The following is a 23538-nucleotide window of genomic DNA, read 5'->3' as shown; positions in this document are numbered from 1 at the left end:
GGAGGAACGGCTGCAATGATCACGAGGCTGAAAATACCTGCAGTGTCTTTTATGGGCAGATAAAAATACCTCAGAGAGCAAAGTTCACGTTTTAGGCGCATCAGGAGTTTTCAGTTTTAAAAAAGGTCTAATGGGTCCATGGCTGGGAAAATACAAAAATTCAAGTCTTATGTCATGATGATTTCAGGAGTTTTTATTTTTAACTCAGGTTATTCATCTAGCGCCAGATCACAGCGCCTGGCTTCTCAAGGACTTCCAGGGTCAGTTCCATCAGATCCTGCAGACTGATTGGGTCAGAGCTGGCATGGCTTTGCAGCAATCCCTCATACTGAGCACGCATGAGGCGACAGTGGAGAGGAAAAACCCCCTGACCAAAAGTCAGGCACAGTGGTGGAGGAGTGATGATGCGGGCTTGTTCTGTAGCAACAGGACACCTTGCTGTCATTTAGTGGACCATGAATTTACCACCAGAGTTCTGGAGTGGCCTAGTCAAAGGCCAGCTGCAGTTCAACTGTTACAGAACCGAGCTTTGACTGAGCAGCGGGTTCCTGGAGGTGTTCTCTTTGTCAGTCTGAGGAGGTGGTTCCCTCTGCTGCTCGCTTGCTTCAAGTCAAGGCAAAATGATGAGAAAAAAAATAAAAGTAGTAATTAAGGCATAGATTAAAATCTTTAGTCAGATGTCTCAGTTTGAAAAAGATGGAGCGGACCACAGATTTTAAATGTGCATTAAAGTTAAAATTATTCTCTAGTCTTACTCTCAGGTCTGTAGCAGTCAGTGTCAGATTCTGACTTTAAGGTCAACACTGATGTTTGAGACAACATAAACTTTATAGAACTTTATTTTTAGAGCAACTATTTTCCTTTTTAGTGTCATAAAAGTCTGACTGTCTTCTGCCTAAACAGAAGGTTAAACGCTGGTTTATTATAACTGACTCCTGATGGACGGAGTAAAGAGAGAAGAGGAAGAGGCCAAACATGGAGCCTTGAAGCTTTCAGTATGAGAGAATCTTTAATAAAATAAAAACAGCAGTTCTCCATTCTTTAAAAAGGAGTGTAATAATACCATCAACAATTTAAAACTACTTTATTCTGTATTATTGGTCCATGTGAACAGTTGTGTGTTTTTCTCGGTTTTAACCCACCAACTGAACAATAATGTGTTAACACTTCTCTTTCACTTCTTAACAAAGGTGATAAATATCTACTTCCATGTCTGGTCGGATAAAAATGGGACAGAGTTGTCAGGACCCCCCCCCGGTACAAACTGACATGATCTCCCTGTTAACAGTGAGAGGTGTGCTCAGGTGCAGGAGGAGCGGTTCTGCTGTGAAGCAGCTCAGCATCAGGGGTCTGAAGCCGCTTCTTTGGACCTTCCACAGTCCAGAACCTGGGCTGCAGCTGCCTGGTTCCGAAAATCAGAAAATCTAAAACATATTTTTAAATCATAGACACATCCAGGCGCACAGACGCGCCACGAACCCTGCGCCATTTTCGGCCCTGACTGTGACGTCACTTCCTGGTGCCGTTGGGAAAGTTTCACTTTCTGTTCTGACTACCGGAGGTTCGGGTCCCGCAGGTTCGGATCGATCACCGCGCTGAAAGAACCGCAGCGGCGTCATGGCCTTCAAGTACCCCGCAGCCCGGAGAGATCCCGCCAAGGTGAGTGCGGGCCGGTTCGGTTCGGTTCGGTTCGGAGCGGAGCGGAGCGGAGCGGGACTGGCAGGCGGTGCAGGTGCGGCTCTGACGGAGGCTGCGCTCAGGTGGAGGCCAGTCAGAACACACCTGGCTACTAATCAGCAGTAATTAGTGGTTCCGAGCTTCTCTGACCCGCTTTCACTTCCCCTTCCGGGCCGGGCCGGGCCGGTTCTGACCTAAATAGTCAGAAACAGGAAAACAGGCCCAAAGTTCTTAACTGTTGTCCTTTAAACACACACTCTGAGCTGAGTTTCCTGGATCCATTCACTTTAATAGATAAAGCAGATTATTATTAATTATTGATGCACATCTGGTGGAAGCTGTAATGTCCTGTGTGCCCTGAACGCACCATGAACACATCTGGGCTGGTACCGTGGAGGCAGTCTGACCTGCTGCAGCCAGGCGGCCCGGCTGAGCAGAACCTGGCTGACCTGGGTAGAACCTCTGATGGTTCTCTGAGGCTGATCCAGCAGACTCTTACCCTCTCAGGTCTTTCTCTCTCTCTCCAGCATCTCTGCTACTTTAATCCACTCCTCTTTCCTTTTTCTCCTCTTTCCTTTTTCTCCACATCCTCCTGTCCCTCCCCCCCAGCATCTTCAGCTGCCCAGTGCACCCGGGCCCAGAACTGCTACTGGGTCTGGTTCTGTGAGGTCCGGTCCAGAACAAAGTTTAGACATGAAGTTTCCTCAGGAGAACATCTCCAGAGAGACGAGCTGCCAGGGCCGGATCCAGGAGGGAGGGGGGTTCTGGGCCAGAGCCAGGCTGGCTCCTCTACTAACACAGTTCTATTATCCCTGCAGGGTACCGGTTCTGATCCGGTTCATCCTACAGAACTCAAACTCATTCATGGCGGACTCAGCCATTTCAGGGCCCCAGGCAGGCGTCTGTGAAGGGCCCCTCTGCCCTGAGTGTGAAAGGTTCTGTTGGGCTTCATGCTGCAGTACCGAGACCCAGACAGTAGTGGAACATTTCCCTGTAGTGCTGCAGCCAAACTGTGGGAGCACACTAATATGCAAATTAATGAGCATATTAGTGTGGAGGAAGCTGGTGGCGTGCACGTGTCAGCCGTGCACGTGGCAGCGTGCACGTGTCAGCCGTGCACGTGGCGGCTTGTTACAGCAGCAGGCTGGACCAGCCTCAGAACCAGCAGCAGAGAGGAGCGGATGCTCTCAGGCTGCAGCCAGAGGTTTCCTCCTCAGCTGGACTTAATCGCTCTGCTGTCTCTGATTCTGGGTTCTTGGAGGGTGGTCCACTTCCTGGTTCTGATCTGCTCTCTGACCCGTTCTCCCCTCGTCCCTGCAGCTGGAACAACAGAACCGGCTGTAGAAGCGTCAGAACCCTCTGATGACCCTGAGGCCGTTCTGTCAGGTATCAGAAGTTCTGAGCTCTGGGTCCGATGTTGGACAGCAGGTTCTGGACTCGGCACCAGACCTCCAGCTCCGTTTCATTATGAAACAAGAACGGGACCAAAGAAGCAAATAGAAGCGGGCCGAACACACAACCCGGGGCGGTACCAGCACTCTGTGTGTTCTGCTCAGTGTTCTGCAGGTGCTGGGCCCGTCGGGCCCGGATCAGAGCCGCTGGCGGCGGTTGATCCTCGGTTCCACAGAAAAGGGAACGTAGTAAATAAGAGAAACCAGAAGATCCAGTCTGGGAGCCAAGCTGAGTGTCGTTTGCTCAACAGGTGGATGATTATCACGGAACCAAGGTGTCGGACCCGTACGCCTGGCTGGAGGACCCGGACAGCCCAGAGACCACGGTACCGAACGTTCTCCCTGCTCTCTGACCCGGATGGACCCGGATGGAGCCGGTCTCATCCCGTCTCTCTTCCTGTTTGCTGCTCAGGCCTTCGTGGAGCAGCAGAACCAGCTGACCATGCCGTACCTGGAGAACTGCGGCGTCCGGGCCCGCTTCCAGCAGCGCCTCACCGAGCTCTACGATTATCCCAAATACAGCTGCCCCTACAAACGAGGAAGCCGGTACGTCTGCCGCGCTGTGGCGCTGATCCGAAGCGCTGGTCGTTGACGCTCCTGCCTTTCTCCTCAGGTACTTCTACTTCCACAACAAAGGCCTCCAGAACCAGGACGTGCTGTACGTGCAGGACTCCCTGGATGCTGCGGCCTCCGTCTTCTTTGACCCCAACACGCTGTCTGAAGACGGAACCGTGGCTCTGAAGAGTGAGCGGCGCTGCAGAACTTCTGCTGAGGAACCGGACCTGCTGCTCTAACCTCTCTCTGCCTGTCTCCCTCAGTGGGCCGGCTGTCCGAGGAATGTGAATACTTTGCCTACGGCCTGAGCAGCAGCGGGTCCGATTGGGTCACCCTGCGCTTCCTGAAGGCCGACGGCCTCACGGAGCTGCCCGACGTTCTGGAACGGGTCAAATTCAGCTGCCTGGCCTGGACCCATGATGCCAGGGGCGTCTTCTACAACTGCTACCCCCGTCAGGAAGGAAAGGCCGACGGTCAGCAGAACCTTCAGCTCTGAGCTCAGAACCTTCAGCTCTTTAACAAACCCAGATACTGGTTCTGAGTAGGGCTGCACCATTGTGCCAAAAGCCAAAACTGATATATTTTAACCATAAATGTGGTTTAGGCTATAAATAAAGCAATAAAACGGCCCGTTGATAAAGATGTTTAATAACAAGGACTATTTAAAGACATACTATGCAACATTTTTCAGTTAATTAATGTGTTCCATACCGTTTTGGATGATTAAATGAGTCATTTCAGGTCGAACAAAGGTTTTCTCGGCCGCCCTGGTGGTCTGTGGGGGAAATACCGCACTTGCAATTGCAGGAGCCCTCGGCCCGCACACACAGAAGTCTCGCTTTACAGCGAGAACTCCATGTGTTTTTGCCCTGCCATTCACTATATGCACGCGCAAAAGCAACAAAGAACCGCTTGTTAACGTCAAATAAACATGCAAGCATATCGAGTTTTATTATTATTATTATTATTATTATTATTATTATTATTATTACATATATTTTTTTTATGTTGGCGAGAGGCTACCGCGGCGGCCGCTGCATGGCGAGGCGGTGGCGGTAGCGTCTCGCCAACATAAAAAAAATATAATAATAATAATAATAATAATAATAATAATAATAATAATAAAACTGGCGAGGCGGCGGCGGCCGCGCTGCGGCTTGGCGAGGCAGCGGCGGCGGCGGCGGCCACGGCCGCCTCGCCAAGATAGCGCTGCGGGAAGCTGGATGTTCATACCTTCACTGTGTTTTTTTCATACCTTCACCATTGTTTGTACTGCCGTTTTTTCCACTTTTCGTTGCGTTCGCCTGTCTGCTAAGCTCAAAACAACCGCGCCTGGTTTGATGGAGAAACCAGAACAGCTGAGCAGCTTTACCACAGTGCACTTTTACTTTCGCCCTCTGGGGGGAGCCTCGCTGGAAAATCAACCCCGGTTGCATAGTATACCTTTAAAACAGGTTAAATGTTTTTATTAATCAGAATATTATTGAAGAGAAAAGCCGTCTGACCGCTACTTAATGCTGTGGTGAGATTTCTGAAAGGTTCTGGTAAAACAGTACGATTATATAAACTAAAACAAATCAAATGACTTATCTCTGGTCAGCTCTCTTTACGTGGAGCAAACCCACCTGAAGAACGTCTGAAGAACGTCTAGAGAACGTCTGAAGAACGTCTGATCCATCGTTACAAAGACAAACACTGCAGACCTCTGCCGCCTGTTAAACTGCTGATGGAACCGACCCACATTCTGGTTCCGAGTGGGGCTGGACGATATAGAAAAAAAGCTTATCGATAAAAAAATGCATATTGATCGATATCAATAATTATTGAAAATATTTAAAACCATATTTTATGTGCAGCTCTGCCTGGACATTTTATGATATTGCTAAATAATTTAATTTTAATAAAGAACACAAACACAGAATTACAATTAAATCTTTATTTAACCAACTTTTTTAACCATAACAGAATAAAAGAAAAATAACTTAAGAGACCTGAGTTATGTTATTAAATACTGACAAAGAATAAACTAAATGACCAGTAAAATGACCAAAATAAACCAAATAAATAATTAAAATAGCCTATTTAGGTGGGAATAGTACACTAGTTACTCCTCAGGTTTCATAACTGAGAGGCTGATGCAGGTGAGAGGTCAGAGGTCATGGCGTGGGAACAGACTGCAGCTCATTTTTCACTGATTCTCTGCACTAGTTGGTCAATTTAGGGAGCGCTGCTAGAGAAAAACTTTATATCAGGATCAAGAGTGGCGAGTAACTGAAGCCAGGTTTACCTACTGCAGAGAACAGCAGCATGTCCATCACTATGAGGCATTTTACTGCACCTAGAATGTTTGAGTTCTAGGTGATGGACAGGAGAACCCTGACTCTTACTCGGATCAGGTTCAAAACCGGACCTGAGGTTCTGCTTTAAATAGCTTGCAAAGCCTTGAAATGGAAGTCAGAACCAACAGGCTGTAGATCAGAACCGGGCCCTAGAAGCAGAATCACGAGCTGTTCTCCCTGCAGGCACAGAGACCACGGCCAACATGAACCAGAAGCTCTACTACCATGTGATCGGAACCAAGCAGTCCGAAGACGTTCTGGTGGCGGAGTTCCCGGATCAGCCCAGATGGCACAGCTCGGTTACCGTGAGTCCGGATGTTCACATTTCATCAAGGTTCTGTTACACAGCCTTTCAGACACATCCGTGGTTCTGTTGGTCCAAACCTAATGCATGCTGTGAGTTGTGATGGGAAGACTGGGCAGAACATCATTTTAGCCGGACCACCAGAACCCTGCAGAACCCTGCAGAACCTTGCAGAACCCTGCAGAAATGCTCAGAAAACTGTTAATTTCCATGTTTGTGTCAGAAAGTTTCTGTCTGAAGACCCAGTTTATTCTGGTTCTGATCCCAGTGTGGGGCGGGTAATTCTGCAGACCTCTGAGGTTCTGGGCCCAGGTCCAATCGGACCTGCTGCAGATCTCCTCAGTGTAGAAAATCCCAGTAAAGTTTGGCTGGAAAAGCAGCTTTAAAACGTCCGTCTGTCGGCGCCATGCCGGGTCGGTACCAGAGGTCCGTCTGACGGCGCCATACCGGGTCGGTACCAGACGGCACCATGCCGGGTCGGTACCAAAGGTCCGTCTGTCGGCGCCATGCCGGGTCGGTACCAGATGTCCGTCTGACGGCGCCATACCGGGTCGGTACCAGACGGCACCATGCCGGGTCGGTACCAAAGGTCCGTCTGTCGGCGCCATGCCGGGTCGGTACCAAACGTCCGTCTGTCGGCACCATGCCGGGTCGGTACCAGAGGTCTGTCTGTCGGCGCCATGCCAGGTCGGTACCAAACGTCCGTCTGTCGGCGCCATACCGGCTCGGTACCAGACGGCCCATGTCGGGTCGGTACCAGAGGTCCGTCTGACGGCGCCATGCCGGGTCGGTACCAGACGGCACCATGCCGGGTCGGTACCAGACGTCCAGCGGTAATCTGGAGTGAAGCAGCCGAGACGGTTAAGGTGTTAACGGCCAGAACCAGAATTTCAGGTCCTTCTGTTCTAGTCATACTTTTCTGGGTCTGATCTGCTGATCAACCGGCACCGGACCTCAGAGCGCCCAGAAAACAGACCAACGCAGGGTTCTGTTAAAGGTTCTGACCCAAATGCAGGGTAATTGGAAGTCTGGATGTTAGAGGTGAGGAAACTTTGGTTCTGGAGCGGCTTTGTTGGATCCTCACTGATTGAGGGTTGCTGAATAAGAACCAGAACCTCTGGTATTCTTTTGGACCGCAGCGATGACCCGCTGATGTTTAACCTGCATGCCGTCCCGTCCACAGATCTCGGATGACGGCCGGTACGCGGTTCTGTCCATCACTGAGGGCTGTAAGCCCGTCAACCAGCTGTGGTACTGCGACCTGCAGGAGCTGCCGGACGGGATCAAAGGTGCGTAGAGGAACCTTTAACCCGGCTCAGACCCGACGTTCTGCTGTGGTTCTGATGTTTGGTCAAGTCGATGCAGCACACGTTGGTCTGAGAGGTTCTGGTTTGAAGAACCACAAGAACAGCAAGACTTTGCAACATGTGAAGAAACCTGCAGATGTGGAAACGCCTCCGATCTGCTGAGAAAAGGCCGACATGGGCCGAGACCGAACGACGCTCGTCCTGCTTCCCATCAGAACCTCTCGGACCTGAGCCGGTCCTGAACCCGGCAGGTTCTGTAGCTGAACCGTGGGGATTACCTCAGAGCATCTGTGGAAACGTGAAAAGGAAACGAGTCATAATCAGTTTAATGAGCCGGGTTCCACAGAACTCTCAGGTCCGACTCGTTTGGTCACATTTTCTGTTACGCAACATCGCTGCCGTGGAACGTCACTCCTCCACATCTCCAGCGGGACTTTTAGAACCGAGCTCATCAGCCGGATCATTTCTGTCTGAAAACCTTTAAACCTCAGATTCCCGGTCCAGGGTTAACTCCGCCTCTCGTCCGCTGACAGCTGGAGACAACCATCAGAACCTCATGACCCAACAGGGACAGACGAGAGAGAAATAGACCCTGATGTCCTCCAGCAGCCTAAGCCTATAGCAGCATAACTATAGAGGTAGCTCAGGGTAACATGAGCCACTCTGACTAGAAGCTTTGTCACAAAGGAAAGTTTTAAGATTAGTCTTAAAAGTAGACGGGGTGTCTGCCTCACGGACCAAAACTGGGAGTTGGTTCCACAGGAGAGGAGCCTGATAGCTAAAGGATCTGCCTCCCATTCTACTTTGAGAGACTCTAGGAACCACCAGCAGACCTGCAGTCTGAGAGCGAAGTGCTCTGTTAGGAACATACGGGGTAATCAGAGCTCTGATATGTGATGGAGCTTGATTATTAAGGGCTTTATACGTTAGAAGGAGAATTTTAAATTCTATTCTTGATTTAACAGGAAGCCAATGAAGGGAAGCTAAAATTGGAGAAATATGATCCCTCTTGTTGATTTTCATCAGAACTCTTGCTGCAGCCTTGAAGGAACAAAGTCTAGTGGTGGTTCTGGGTCGGTGTGGAGCGGGTCGGCGCCGGCCACGTTCTCCTGAGGCTGTGCGGTTCTGGGCAGCAGGGCCGGGTCACACAGCTTTCAGTAGAACCGGATTGTTCCACCCAGCGGCTCGGTCCGTGATGCAACACCAGCTGCAGTTTCTACAGCTTGCATAACCGTGTGGATTTCTTTTTGCTGTGAGAACTTTTCAAACCGAGTGTCGACACTTTCTAAACGCAGGCTGTTGTGAAAGTGTGTTTTTGGTTTTTCTGGGCTTCCGTAGCTCAACATGAATGAATGAATGACCCGTTTCCCTCTCCTGCAGGACTGCTGCCGTGGGTCAAGCTGGTGGACAACTTTGAGGCCCAGTACTCGTACGTGACCAACGAAGGGAGCGTGTTCACCTTCCGCACCAACCTGGACGCCCCTCGGTACCGCGTCATCAACATCGACATCCAGAACCCGGACAGGCAGAACTGGACCACGCTGATCCCGCAGCATGAGAAGGACGTCCTGGGTGAGCCCCCCCCAGCAGGTTCTGATGAATCAGAGTTCTGCTGGGATCAGAAACACGTAACCCGTTCATCCCCACAGCGGCACTTCCACCTTTCGCTGCGCTCAGCGTTGCAACACAGCCTTTCAGAGAATTTCCATCCAGAAGTTTCTGCGAGGGTCCGACCACAACAACCGGGAAGCAGAGAGTCTGTGGCTGAGCGCCTCCGTCAGAGCGCCTCCGTCTGAGCGCCTCCGTCAGAGCGCCTCCGTCAGAGCGCCTCCGTCTGAGCGCCGCTTCGAAAAGAGAAACCGCTCCTCAAACTCTCCAGTTTTGGTCGCCATATTGGTACTCCCTATTTCCTCCCAGTAACTAGGGAATATGTGCGCTACAGCATCGAATAACGAGGATTTTCTCATGTTCAGGGGGGGCTTAAAACTTTTAAAATGTCAAATGCCATATACTTTATGTTATGTTCTAAAAATATCAAGTACTGAGAAAGTCATGTGCTGAAATATTTTGCATTTTATTCATTTAAATATATATATTTAACATTTATAAATATCTAAATAACAATATACAAAAACATATATTTACATATGTGTATACATATATATAAATATATACATATACACATACTTATATATATATATATATATACATATATATATATATATATATATATTTAATATGAATAACATGTACAATATTTCAGCACCTAATTTCCTAGTAGTTGATAGTGTTAGTACATCCACTGACTGTAGAATTACCTGTGAAACATTTTCACTCAGCCAGAAAACTGCTTGTTGTTGCAACCAAATCCTGTGGGATTCTATGAGAGTAGGGAGTAGCAAGATGGCGGCCAGTGACTTCAGTTTTTCTGCTAAATCAGCGCTCCAGTGTATTATATAGCTCAGTGGTCACAGCGCTCTGACCTCTGACCTCTGCTCCTCCTCTGGCCTCCTTCAGCAGAAACACGCAGCAGAAGGCTGGGGGGGGGGGGGGGGGGGGGGGGTGGTATCAGCCGGGTTCTGGCCCGTTTCTCTCCCTCACAGCGCTCTGACCTCTGACCTCTGCAGGCTTCGTCTCCTGCGTCCACCAGTGCCACCTGCTGGTCAACTACGTCCACGACGTGAAGGACGTCCTGCAGCTCTTCCACCTGCCCAGCGGACGCCGCCTCAGGGATCTGCCTCTGGACGTCGGCACCATCGCCGGCGTCAGCTGCAAGAAGAAGCACTCCGAGTTCTTCTACAAGTTCTGCTCCTTCACCACTCCAGGTAACCTCCTCACCTACCGCAGAAAGTTCTGGCTCGTCTGTGGTGCGGTACCGCAGCCTCGGGTCATGTTCTCCTGCCGGTTCCGTCTGTGTTCCCAGGGATCATCTACCACTGTGACCTGAGCCACTCCAGCCCGGAGCCACGCATCTTCAGGGAGGTGGAGGTCAAGGGCATCAACCAGGAGGACTTCCAGACCAGCCAGGTAGGTTCTGGTCCAGAGGCCCGGTCCACGAACGCTGAGCTCAGAGCTTTCTGCTCTCACCTGCTCCTCGGTTCTGGCTCTGACGGCCCGGGTCAGAACATTGACCCGCAGGGTTCTGCCAGAGTTCCAGGAACGTCTCTGGACCCGTTTCAGAACCAGAGCAGGAAGTCGGATCTGTTGGCTTTATTTGTTCCAGAGGTCCAGTTAGTGGCTGAAGGAACCAGCAGGATGTTCTCTGCAGTACAGAGGAGGAGTTCTGACTGCAGACGGAACCGTGGTTCTGTTGGGTCGGTCTTGTCCGTCTGCATTAAGGAGTGTTTCTGTGAGACAGAGGTTCTGCAGATGTTCCAGCTGCGTAGGAGGAACCGTTTTGGGTTCTCGTTATCTTCAGTACTTTCAGGATGTTCCACATACAGAACCAGAACCAGAACCTGCTGGAGCTTTGGTTCCTGCAAACGTTCTCCAGCAGGAACCTTCCAGAGAACATGGAAGGTGATCCGTGAGAGAACAGCTCCACCTAGAGGAGAACTCGTGTTACCAGCAGCTTTAGCTGCCGGCCGGTAAATGGACCAGAACCAGTGGCGGCCTGTGAGGAAAGTTCTGGACAGAGTGGCCATTTTGTTCTGACGGGTCGTCCTTCAACCCAGACGGCCCCTTGGTTCTGTAGAATCAGAGGTTTCACCATTAAATGTGAAATTAAGTCCAGGTTCTGATAGAATCTGGACTTCTATCAGAACCTGGTTCTGGTTTATAGACTCATGAACTGATCGGGTCGGGTTAAAATTCTCCTCTGCTTCGGGTTCTATTGGACCAAAACCTGAACAATGGTTCTTCCGAGAGATGCAGAACGGGTCATAGGAACCAGGAAACGGACCCGGCTGAAATTATTCCGTGGTTCTGCTAGCGCTCCATCCGGACCAGAACCTCTCAGTGGTTCTGCTAGCGCTCCATCTGGACCAGAACCTCTCAGTGGTTCTGCTAGTTCTCCATCTGGACCAGAACTTCTCAGTGGTTCTGCTAGCGCTCCATCTGGACCAGAACTCTCACACCAAGAACATTTTAGAAACATCTCTCCTTCTGTCCTGGTTCCTGGCCATCCTCCTGCGACCCGTCGTCCCTCAGCAGAACCTCCTCGCTGCATCCAGAACCACCTGGAGAGGTTCAGAACCTCCTCGCTGCATCCAGAACCACCTGGAGAGGTTCTGAACCTCTTCTCTCCGTGTGTCTCCAGGTTTTCTACCCCAGTAAGGACGGAACCAGGATCCCCATGTTCTTGGTCCATGCCAAGAACCTGAAGAAGGACGGAACCAATCCGGTGTTCCTGTACGGGTACGGAGGCTTTGAGGCCTCCATCCAGCCCTACTACAAGTGAGTCAGTACCGCCGGTTCTGGACGGGTTCTAAACCAGTGTTCTGGTTCCAGCAGTAGCCCAGGCCAGTAAAACACTGGGTGGTGCTGCTTCCTGACCCGGTTCTGAGGCCCGTCAGAACTCTATGTTGGTGATTTAAATTGTTAGAACAGAAAGCGGGTTGTCAGAGTTCTGGTTCTGGTTCTGGTTCCCTGACCCAGTGTGGCCTACCTGCTGTTTGTGAGACACCTGGGGGGAATCCTGGCCGTGGCCAACATCAGAGGAGGCGGAGAGTACGGGCTCACCTGGCACAAAGGTACCGGCGCCGACCCAGACGGCCGTTTGCCGGCGCCGCTCCTGTCTCAGGATGTTCTGTGTCTGCAGCCGGAACCTTGGAGAACAAGCAGAACTGCTTCGACGACTTCCAGAGCGCGGCCGAGTTCCTGATCCAGGAGCGCTACACCACGGCCAGCCGGGTCGCCATCAACGGAGGTTCTAACGGCGGCCTGCTAGTCGGTGAGAGTCCGGTTCAGCAGGTTCTGCAGGCAGCCGGCAGAACCTGCTGTAGAACCCAAGCTTTGCAGGGTTCTCCAGGAGGTTCTGCAGCGTGGTGGACTAACGTGTTCTGTGTCGGCAGCGGCGTGCATGATCCAGCGGCCGGAGCTGTTCGGCTGCGTGGTGGCCGAGGTGGGGGTTCTGGACATGCTCAGGTTCCACAAGTTCACCATCGGCCACGCCTGGACCACCGACTACGGCTGCTCCGACGACCCGGCCCAGTTCCACTGGCTCATCAAGTACAGTACACACTCTGGGTCTTCAGAACCAGCAGCGCCTGGGTCCGGTTCTACTGACGTCACAGAGAGAATATAGTCAGAACCGGATGTTCCTCCAACCTGCAAGTAAACGGGTCGCTGCAGAACCCGTGAGCTTCATCTCCTGCTCTGTGGTTCTGCTCGCAGAGAAGAACTCAGAGTCCGGATTGGGAGACGGTTCTCCATCAGAACCCCAGAGCTGCTGAATGTGATGTCAGTAAAAAACGGCTTCACCTTCAGCTGGATCTGCCTTTCAGAACCAGGTGCAGAACCGTTAAAGTGGACTCACCGGTACGGTTCTGGATGCTAACTAGTGGTGCAGGTGTGGCTCCACCAGGTCCATCAAAATGGACCTGAGATCCGGGTCAGAACGTTTGCTTTTACCGGATTCTGCCTGATGATCCGTTTCAACCCGCTGGTTCTGGTGATCATCAGCTGACCCGTTGGATGTATGAGTCCATGCGGGTCAGGGGCAGATAGAGTCCCAGAACCTGAGCGATGTGGACCGGTCCTGTTGGACCCGCTCCCTGGTCCGTTCTCGTCAGCCGGTTCAGATTCTGCTGATGGAAGCTGATGGTTTTCTTAATGTTCTGGTCTGGATTCTGCACCGAGGTTGAGATCAGAACCTGTTCTCCAGAACCACCCTGCAGCTCCTCTAGGTAATCAGCAGACCCAACTGGAACCGACCGGACCTGAGGCTGGTCCGGTTTCTGGCAGCAGGAGAAGCTCCTGAGAGTCCAAAGAGCCGCAGATTAAAACAAGAAAAGGTTCAAAGATACGAACCAAAGACATCAGGAGGATAAAGAGCAGAACCGATCACAGCGAGTTAAAAACCAGGCAGAGAGAGGATCACTGTCAGTGATGAGTTAGCAGCAGCTGATCAGCTGATCTAAGGGGGGGGGCAGTAAGGCTGGTTCTGCTCACATAAACATGGAGGAGCAAAGTTAAAAACTAATAAAAGCTTAAAATTAACTCTGTAGCTCAGAGAACCAGTGAAGGAACGCCAGGATGGAACATGCTGGTTCCTACGGGTCTGAGGGAACCAGCAGAGTTCTGCAGGAGCTGCAGAACTCTGCTGGTTCCCTCAGACCCGTAGGAACCAGCAGAGTTCTGCAGGAGCTGCAGACGGGTCAGAGAGGTCCGGTTAGCGTCTCTATGGAACATTACAGGAGTCAGGATGACGGTGATAAAATCAGGGACTAGTTTCTACAGGGCAGGTCTCCCTGAGATTAAATTCACCTTTGCTGTTTGATAAAGCTGATAAAAACTTTGTGAAGAACGCTGCTGATCTGTTTCTAAAAGTTAAAATCAGTCAGAGTTTCCCCCAGGTTAGCGACACACAGATAAAATGACAGAGAGCCCAGATCTACGTCTGGGAGGGACAGCAACTGGGTCCAGACATCAGAACTTCTGTCAGGTTCTCATTTAAACTGAGGAAGTTCAGAGAAAACCATATTTAGATGTCATCAAGGCAGAGAGAGAGTTTCTGGACAGTTTTGTTTTGAGCCAAGGGGAAATAGATCTGATCAGCATAGTGGTGAAATGAAATGCCATATTTCCTAAAAACAGAGCTGGGGGGGGGGGGGGGGGGGCAGATAGGAGTGGGCGGAGAATTGACCCCTGAGGGACACCGTATGGAAGAGGAGCTGAGGAGGACATGAAGCTGTCCATTATAACAGAAGGACTCCTAGTGAGGTAGAAACACCCTGATGCCCACAGAGCAGTGGACCAGAGATTAAAATACTGCCATCAACTGCATCAAATGCAGCGGAATTATCTAAAAACACTAAAACATCAAACTGTCCAGAGTCTGTTACCTAAAGTACATCATTAGAACCCTCAGAGGTACGTTCTCTGTACTGTGAGGAGCTTTGGACCCAGACTGGAACCACTGTCCTCTAAACATGGTGACAACTGGTTGGAGACAACCTTCTCTAAGAGTTTAGAAATAAATAGAAGAGATGGGCCTGGCATTAGAAGAGAGAAGGTCCAGGCCTATTTTTTAAGAAGGGGACAAACGCTTGATTTAAACCCGGTACTGTACCAGAGGAAAGACTACTGCTGATAATCTGAAGTCCACCTGGTCCAATAGTAGCTAATAGCTCTTTAAACAAGCCAGGTGTGAAGGAGTGTGTAGAGGAACCAGACCAACTATGTCCTTTAAAACAGAGACGGACTCAGACTGATCAGAAACAGATGAATAATGCAGAGATAACGATACCAGCTCTGGTTGACACGCTGTTATCAGCAGAAAGTGGAGGAAACACTCGTAGGTTTCAGTAGAGGCGTGGAGAACAGTGTCTATGGCACACGTGTCAAACTGAAGGCCCGGGGGCCCAATCCGGCCCGTCACGGTCATTTATCCGGCCCTCAAGAGCCAAAAAGCCTCCTGTAGTGAATGCTAATGTTTAACTGTGTAGTAACAGCATCCTGCCACTAGATGTCAGTTTTCACACAACATATTAAAACCCAGAAATGTCCAAAAAGAGAAGAAGTGATGCAGAATGATGAGTTTAAAGTGGAACTCACCACAATAACTTTTTTTTTTTGCAGATAAACTGTTTAAATTATGCCTAAGGTGCTACTTTAATGTTACTGTTAACATTTTTATGTGAACTGAGAAGAAATTAGAAAATCAGAAGTATCATCTATACAGGAGCAACCGGCCCTTTAAATGACTTCATGAAGCCAAAGTGGCCCAACGTAGAAATGAGTCTGACAGCCTGGTCTGTGTTTTTAAATAGAACTCTGGGTTGTTCTAATTAGAACCAATCATGTCAGAGAGACATTTGTTCCTCTCAGCTCTAACAGTCCTCTGACAGCACAAAGGCTCTCCTGGAGAACCCCAAAGGAAACACGCAGCCTGTCCTTCCTCCACCTGCAGCACCAGTGACATCATTCAGCCGCAGCTCAGGTCTGAGCGCCGGTTCTTCTAAGGAGCCATGATGGCCAATGTTTGTAGACAGATAGAAGCTGGAAACCAGGTCATCAGTGTTCAGCCAGAGAGTCTAGAGTTATCCTCACAGGGCGGAGAGAAGGCTGAGGAAGAGGAGTTTAACCAGCGCTGAGGAGGAAGAGTTAAACCAGCGCTGAGGAAGAGGAGTTTAACCAGCGCTGAGGAAGAGGAGTTTAACCGGGCAGTGAATGTCCCACCGGATCAGCGTGATCCGAGGAAACAGCGTCACAGACTGGTGACATCAGAGTAGAACCAGACCCAGGCTGCACTAAGTTAACAGTCAATAACATCTGAAAGCTGCTGGACTGGTGTGAATATTAAAACCACCCAGAATAATCCATCATATTTAGGCAGGATGTCAGCCAAACATTTAGAGAAGTCACCTGTGAAATCCTCGTACCGCCACGTTCCTCCTGGTTCCAGCAGAACCTTCCTCTGACTTCTCCTCCCTGCCTTCTTCTCCAGGTACTCTCCTCTCCACAACCTGCCTGAGCCGCCGTACCGCGGCCCCCCGTACCCGGCGGTGCTGCTGCTGACGGCGGACCACGACGACCGCGTGGTGCCGCTGCACACGCTGAAGTTCTGCGCCGCCCTGCAGCACGGCGTGGGCAGCAGCCCGCAGCAGCGGCAGCCGCTGATGGTACGCGTGGACACCCGCAGCGGGCACGGCGCCGGCAAGCCCACCGCCAAGGCCATCCTGGAGGACACCCACGTCTTCGCCTTCATCGCCCAGACGCTGGGACTCAGCTGGGCCGACTGATGGACCGGGCCGCTGCCGGGGGTCCTCACTCACAGGTTCTAGGTTCTGAAGGCAAACCTGCTGATTCTGTTGAAACCTTTCAATAAAACTCGTCTGACCCGGACCTGCTGCCTCAGAATCTGTCGTGTTTTAAAGTTCAGGCTGGAAATAGATACTAAAAGTATTAAAAGTTAGTAAAAGCAGAAGTTTGCCTGATCCGAGCAGAGAGTGCTGCAGCCGTTGGGTTTGGATCCGGGTCTGGGGTCCAGAAACGGGACCGGTGGGTCGGTAAATCCGGTTGGCTCCGCGCTCGGTTGATGGTTCCCCCTGCAAGGACACCTGAGCAGAGATGATGAACGGACCAGAGGAACCAGGAGGTCTGATGGGTTTGGACAGTGGAGAGGACCCAGTCTCAGGGTTCTGCCCACAGCAGAACCCTGAGACGGGCCAGAAGAGGCCGGCCCAGACAGAACCTGGTAACATGGGGTCCAGTCTGGTCCGTTTGAGTCTCCTGCAGCTTCAGGAGAACATCTGCTGCATTTCAGCAGCTCCTGTGGGTTCAGCACCAGAACCAGGAACTCACGGTTCTGTTGCTGACTATCCTGAGAACTGAGAACCTTCAACGTTCCTTTAAATCATTTCAGGTGAGAAATAATTGGTGATGATGATAAAATGTTCTGTGACTCTGATCACATCCGGTGGAACCAAAGAAGCCATTAAGAGGCTCAGACTTTCTGTGCTCCTTCTTATCATCGTGTGTTTATTGAGTTTCAGCGATGAAAACTTCCTCCATCACCATCTCAGAGTTGGACTTTATTCCTAAAACCGCTGAAAGATGCTCTAACTTTAGATAATTGGTGCTTAACGATTATAAAACAGTAGCTATACGTCTGGTGAAACAACTTTCAAAGTTCTGAGAGTCTCAGAATGGCTTCTTGGCTGGAAGGTATAAAGTTGGTTCTTGATTTCTTAGACTATCCTGAATTAGTGTCAGAAAACAATTTTATTCTCTTGTTAGATTTTTAAAAAGCATTAGACTCCTTGAATTAATTTTTAAAGCCCTTAAGTTGTTTGGATTTGGAGAAAACTTTCAAAAATTGATCGATTTATGCTAAATAAAATTCCCTCATGGAACCACCAAAAGATTTGCGATTGGACGGGGAATTCATCAGGGGTGCCCTGTACGGCCTTTTATTTCTGCTGCCTAAGCACATTTTAGCTTCCTTCATTAGGGATGGTGATCTCCAGGGCATTTCAGCTGCAGGGAAACCTTTTCCTGCGTCAGCTAGCTGCTGAAACAACACAGGAACCGTCTCAGCGTTGCATTTAAACTTAGACACGCTTTCTCAGCAGCCTCTGGTTCAAACTTTGCACTAAACCTAAAACCTGGTGAAGAAGTTTACGTGTGATCTTTTGTTCTCTACGTTTATCTCTGTGGTTGTTAGGTCATTTGGCTTAACCTCTTACAGAGTAGAACAGTCTCTTTGTTTTAAGAACATAGACAGACAAGGCAGATAAGAGGAAGCCCACAGACCCCCTCCCCCCTGAACTCAGCAGAGGAGGGAGACATTTCTATAAAAGAACAAAGTAGGAAAAGTCAGACAGAAATCTTTTACATCACCATGAGCCAGGATGTCAGCTGAAATGAAATGGTAAAGTAAACTCTGTCTCCATTGAGAATTCCTAAAGAAGTAAATATGCATATTTTAAATGTTTTTCCTCTACTGCCAAATCTTAAACCGGGGTAAGACGGGCCTTCAGAGCTAAGCAGGAGCAGGCTGGTACTAAAATTAGCAGCACCCTCAGGTACTAACTATGGGTATGAAATGTTTTAGTCAATAAAGTTGAAACAACAACAACAACCTCCCCACTATAAGATAAAAATGTCTCATTTCCTTCCTCAGTCGCTCTCAGCAGCAGCTGAATCCCTGAAGCTGAGACTCCTGGGTGGGAACGTTACACAGGAGCCCAGACAATCTTTGTGAGTACTGGACCTGGACAGCAGGTGGCGCTGTTGTCCCGGTCTTACCTGAGGAAGGGAGGACAGCAGCGTGGCGCCACGTCCAGACCTTCAGAGCCTCCTGTGCTCAGAGGTTCCTCGGCAGAGTGGATGTTTTCTGTAGTTCTCATCTTCTCCTTTATGTCAGTGAAACCCGTGAAGCTCATAAAACTCATTAATCTACACCTGCTGACTCACCTGGAAACGACGTGGAATGACGTCAGAGTTCTGCTGCCCTGCAGGAACCTTTGGCCCGAACCGTCCTCATGGCGCAGAAGCTGATTGTTCCTGCTGCAGTTCTGCCACACAGCCACTAGATGGCAGTACGTGTCTGCTAAAGCTGCTGCTGCACCAACAGTCAGCGGCCAGGGTCAGTGCTGTCAGCAGAGAGTGGTTCTGTTGGACCAGGAACCTGGACCAGAACCCTGCGGTGAGGACTGGAGGAGTCAGGGGGGCTGGTTCTGGTTCTGCAGCGCTGTGCAGGTGCAGCCAGGTTCTGATGGGTCACTCAGAGTTTAATCTGGGCCCAGGAGGCGCCTCCTCCTCAGCTCCTCTCCACAGAGAGCTGGGTAAGGATGCAGGAGCGCTGTGTGCCGCTGGGCCACAGGCTCTGAATGAGGCGATGAAGACAAAGCCAGACTAAGCTGGACATGTGGCTGCAGAAGGGCCCCCAGGGGCCTCAGAGGAGCCCCGAGCCTTTAGCTGCAGCATTTCCATCGTTCAGCTGCTGTCTTCACCTCCGTGTTGCTCTGGAGGAAAGAGCTTTCCCCTCCTGTCCCCGTTTGTTTACCTTCTCCTCCTCACAATGCACGGATTAAGTCTTCAAAGCCGATTTGGGCTGCGGTGCAGAACCGAACCTTTGTGCAGGAGGACGGTTCTCCTTCACAGCAGCTTAGTGGTGGACCTGCTCTCCAGCTTTAATCTGCTGCCGGAGCCCAGCGGGGCGGAGCGTTGTGTCTCCAGGGGCCTCGTCTCCATTTCCAGAGGCTCTGTGCCGGGCTGCAGAACGCTCATTTACAATGAAGAACAACTCAGGCATGAGAACCAGAACCAAACTGTGACTGGGCCACAGAGGATCCACTTTCACTCCTTCAGTTTGGTTCAAAATTAGATGAATAAATGAAGTGAAGCGGCGCTGAAACGACCAGCAGCCGCGGTTAGTTAGGAAGGTAGAGAGTTGTTGTTGGAGACCTTTTGGACCGGTTCTGACCTGCTGATTATGGCTGACATAAAAAGTCTTTTTAATAGATGGACCTTAAATCAGCTGACAGAGATGGACCCATGCGGTCGGCTGTCAGGGCCACCGTGGACCAGCGGGTCCTCGCAGACCTTTTCAGCTCCTTTCAGGTCCAGATGTCACCAGAACACAGAGGCGGAACATCTGGCTGGTTTCACAGGTTTATTTAAAGCCGTCAGTAGAAGCCTTCATGCAGACATCCTTTCACTGTCCACCAGATTTAACCGGCAGCTTTTACTGCTTTACATATTTTTCCTAAACAGGTGCAAAGTACTTGATGTTCATAAAATGTTCAGCAGGAATTTCTTGAGCTCAGCTCTGAGTTGTGAGCTGATTTCCACAGGTAGCTAATCCGCTCAGGTCAGGACATCTCAGCATGTTCTGATTCATTTTCCATTCCAGGTGACTTGAGCCGCATGTGAACGGACCCGGAGGCTCGTTAGTAACTGACCAATCAGAGTTTGTCCTAAACCAGGGGTCTGCAGCCTGTGGCTCTTTACTCCTTCAGCTTTGGCTCTTAGAAACTTAGACCAAAAATGTGTGTGTGTGGGGGGGGGGGGGGGAATTGGTCAATGTTTGTAAATGTAAAGGTAATTTAAAATTGTTAGCTTTAGGATGCATTTAATTCTGCAATATATGCATAACATTTCCAGAAAGAAAGAAATTAATGGTATATAGAATATTTTACTATAAATAAATGAAGTATGTTTTTTGTCAATAGGTTGCAAACGACTTGCTTTTTCATCCTTTAGATGCCATTTGCTATAAAAATCAAATGTCCAAGTGCATTAAACCTAAATATAAAAATACTGTTGGTTAAAGATCAAGTTTGAAATATTTAATTCATAAATTGTAAACAAATTTCCTATTATACTATAAAAACAAGCTCTTGTTTCAAAGAGGTGTAACTTTTGTGGCTCCAAACTAAATTTGTTTAGCTGGACTGAGGGCAGAAATGGTTCTGTGGGTGGTAAAGGTCGCTGACCTCTGGTCTAGGGTGAGCTGCCCCCCCCCCCCCCCCCCCACACACACACACACACAGCACTGCCAGGATGCTCCTGCAGTCAGAGGGAGTTTGGTAAAAGTGCTTCAACACCGTCGGTGAGGAAAGTAAAGTTCAGACGCTGTCCTGAACCTTTAGAGGAAAACAGCTGATTGTTCTCCTGTGTAGAAAAGGTGAAGAATGGATAAAGCAGGAACGGCGTGTTGCTCTGCATGAACAGAACTTCTGTTGTGTGCTCGATGGTTAAATGTTTGTCGCTGGTTGTGCCGCCTTTCTGGGTTGTGGGCGTAGCAGAAACTTAGCTCTGGTCAGCTGACAGGACTCCCATCGCTGCTCAGAGCCTTTAACCGGTCCAGTTAAGTTATTCCTCCTGGTACAGGAGCTCTGTGGCAGCATCTGCTGCATCTGCAGGAACCGTCCTGACTTATGATGGATATTATTTAAACCTGACGGCCATTTGTCCGAGGTTACCCTGAAATAACTTCACCTGATGTGACTCGTTTGAACATTTCCTCTGAGGTAAAATGTCTGTGGTGGCGCTCAGAGCTTCACTATCAGTGCCGTTAGACCGTCTGCCTGCTTCACCGTGGATGGAGCCATCTTCCTGCTGCTGGGAGAACCGTAGAGTCCCAAGTGAGGCCCCCCCCTGGTGGCGCCATTATGTGAGGCTGATTTTATGTTCCACATTTAGGGGACCAGGTCTCTGATGAAAAACAGGGACAGCTTCTACACGTAAAGGAACGTTTTTGTTTGTTAATCTTTATTAGTAGTTATTAGTAAGGTTGGTTATTACGGTATGCTGTGACTACCTGTGCTGCCTCCTAACCAACCACTGACCTACAGTCTTCTGACGTCACGTTCCCAGTGCCACTCAGAACATCTGGAACCGCTGGTTCTGCAAATAACCGGTACTAATGGAAATTACAGGTGAAGCTGTAGCCAACCGCTCTGCTTAAAGAAAGGCAGAATGCTGACTTCGTTCTGTTCTATCCATCCATCGTCTATCTCCACTTGTCTTTGCAGGCTTGTGGGGGCTGGTGCCTCTCTCCAGTGGTCACTGGCGAGGGGCGGCGTACACTTAGACACACATCTATGCCACGTACACAGCTAAAGTCAGAGACGGCAGAGAACCCACTCATGGACAGAAAGAACATGCAATCTCCACCCCAAGCCGGGATTCAAACCCACACACACCGGGTTGCAGCTGAGTGAAGGTAGAGAGGAGCTTAATAAACATCTAGTTTTGGTCTACAGTGCTCAACAGCACCCCTAGTGGTGACATTTAGCTGATTGCTCCTTTAAATGCCTAGTGTCGCTAATTAGCATCATACATTTAAGGTTTAATTGTAGATGAAACGTTCAATTTAATAATTAATTAATTTTACATGAGTGAAATAATTTTTATGTACAATTGGATATAAAAAGGGACATTTAAGCAGTCCTGGTAGTTTAGATTATGCATCAGGTACTGAGAGCCGGTCCAATAAGTGAATGGGACCAGGATAAAACTTATGGGACCAGATTAAACTTATGGGACCAGGATAAAACTTAGTATTTTGACATATAGTCAAATGCAACAGTGGACTGTCTGCACATTTATTGTGGACTTCTGGTCTACAGGTGGGTTCACTGACATGAACAGAACCGTTAGCCTAATTTAGTTTTTACCGAGCTTAGCTGTGAAATGAGACGGTAAAATGTGTTAATGGTATTTTTATCCAGGAGAACTTAGGGGGGGATGTTTCCTAATCTGTTGGAGAGAAGAAAAGCCAGAAGGTTTGAGAGGATGGATGTCTGTAAATGTTTCTCTGTGTCAAGAAGCAGCAGCACAGCAGGTTTAAACGCTGCTGGACCCGGGTCCAACTGGACCTGCAGCGCGGCTCTGGTGCTGGCAGACAGAACTGTCTCAGCTCTTCAGAGGGAAACCTGCTGAGCAGCAGTCTGTCTCCTTTCCAGCTAGTAAACAGTGAAAGGCTGACCTGAGAAAGATGGCGGCGGCTCCTCCATCCGAGCGGGAGCCTCGCTGGCGTCTCTGCTTTTCTATTCAGGACGGCGGCTCTCCGGTTGGAAGAAGTAACTTGTTGTATTTGCTGCGGGCTCAGGCAGAATCCTGATGAGACTGTGAGTTAAGCAGGAGTCAGGAATGTGCGCTAAAGCCGCAGTAATGAATTAAACAAACAGTGGCTGTGGAGGAGCTGATGTTTGGCTGCGTGGGAGGCGCCAAAAGATTCACTACGAGATGAAACTCATTAAGTCTCAAACTCCAATCCTCAAGTCCAATAAAACTGTAATATAGAAGTATGGATCGGTGCTGCAACTTTATGAGATAAATAAAAAGATCTCATTGTGAATGCACGCCGTGAACTCGTTCACTGCCACCTCAGCGAGCTCCCAGCTGCCGCACTAATCCCTGCAAGCCTCATCTGCATTTCCAATCACCTCCCGCTGCCGTAAGGTGGGCTGTCAGGAGACGAGGTGATGTCACCTTGGTCCCTGCAGCACGCAGGAGGCTGAGGGAGGCGTACTGCTGGAGGAGCCTGAGGATGGAGGAAGCTCTGAAGGCCTGCAGGTCTCCCCACCTGAGGCAAAGTTACCAGATAATGGGCCCAGTTTAGCATTAGATCCACTCAGCCCATGCAGCATCTCTGTTCCCCCAGGCTTCACGCTGATAACAAGCTCCAGGATAGATAAAAAACATTTCTCTGCCGTAAAGCCGCGTCTCAGTCCCTCAATATTTTACATTTAGAAAAGATCAGTTTTAGTGAAATCTGTCCTGCACCAAGA

At 49.7% G+C, this 23538-nt stretch overlaps 1 protein-coding gene across 1 annotated transcript; it reads left to right on the top strand.

The window, feature by feature from the left end:
- Positions 1–985: 985 nt before the first annotated feature.
- Positions 986–16639, top strand: LOC118562611 (prolyl endopeptidase-like). The gene is made up of 15 exons (XM_036135093.1): positions 986–1659; positions 3380–3454; positions 3541–3674; positions 3742–3872; positions 3947–4156; positions 6206–6327; positions 7510–7615; positions 9014–9205; positions 10261–10458; positions 10557–10660; positions 11892–12028; positions 12230–12324; positions 12393–12524; positions 12646–12802; positions 16242–16639. The coding sequence occupies exons 1-15, from the start codon at positions 1618–1620 to the stop codon at positions 16534–16536; spliced, it is 2130 nt and encodes a 709-aa protein (XP_035990986.1). The 5' UTR covers positions 986–1617; the 3' UTR covers positions 16537–16639.
- The last annotated feature ends 6899 nt before the right edge of the window (positions 16640–23538 follow it).

This window comes from Fundulus heteroclitus, unplaced genomic scaffold, assembly GCF_011125445.2.
Source record: "Fundulus heteroclitus isolate FHET01 unplaced genomic scaffold, MU-UCD_Fhet_4.1 scaffold_99, whole genome shotgun sequence".
Lineage (NCBI taxonomy): Eukaryota > Metazoa > Chordata > Actinopteri > Cyprinodontiformes > Fundulidae > Fundulus > Fundulus heteroclitus.
The sequence above is the reverse complement of the archived record's forward strand: the minus strand, read 5'-3'. Positions and strand labels throughout refer to the sequence as shown.

What these genes read in the sequence shown, in the direction of transcription:
- LOC118562611 (XM_036135093.1), top strand. Translation starts at nt 1,618, where the DNA reads ATGGCCTTCAAGTACCCCGCAGCCCGGAGAGATCCCGCCAAG. An exon ending in CGGACAGCCCAGAGACCACG is followed by an intron (nt 3,455 to 3,540) that starts GTACCGAACGTT and finishes TTTGCTGCTCAG; the next exon opens with GCCTTCGTGGAGCAGCAGAA. An exon ending in TCCATCCAGCCCTACTACAA is followed by an intron (nt 12,029 to 12,229) that starts GTGAGTCAGTAC and finishes TCCCTGACCCAG; the next exon opens with TGTGGCCTACCTGCTGTTTG.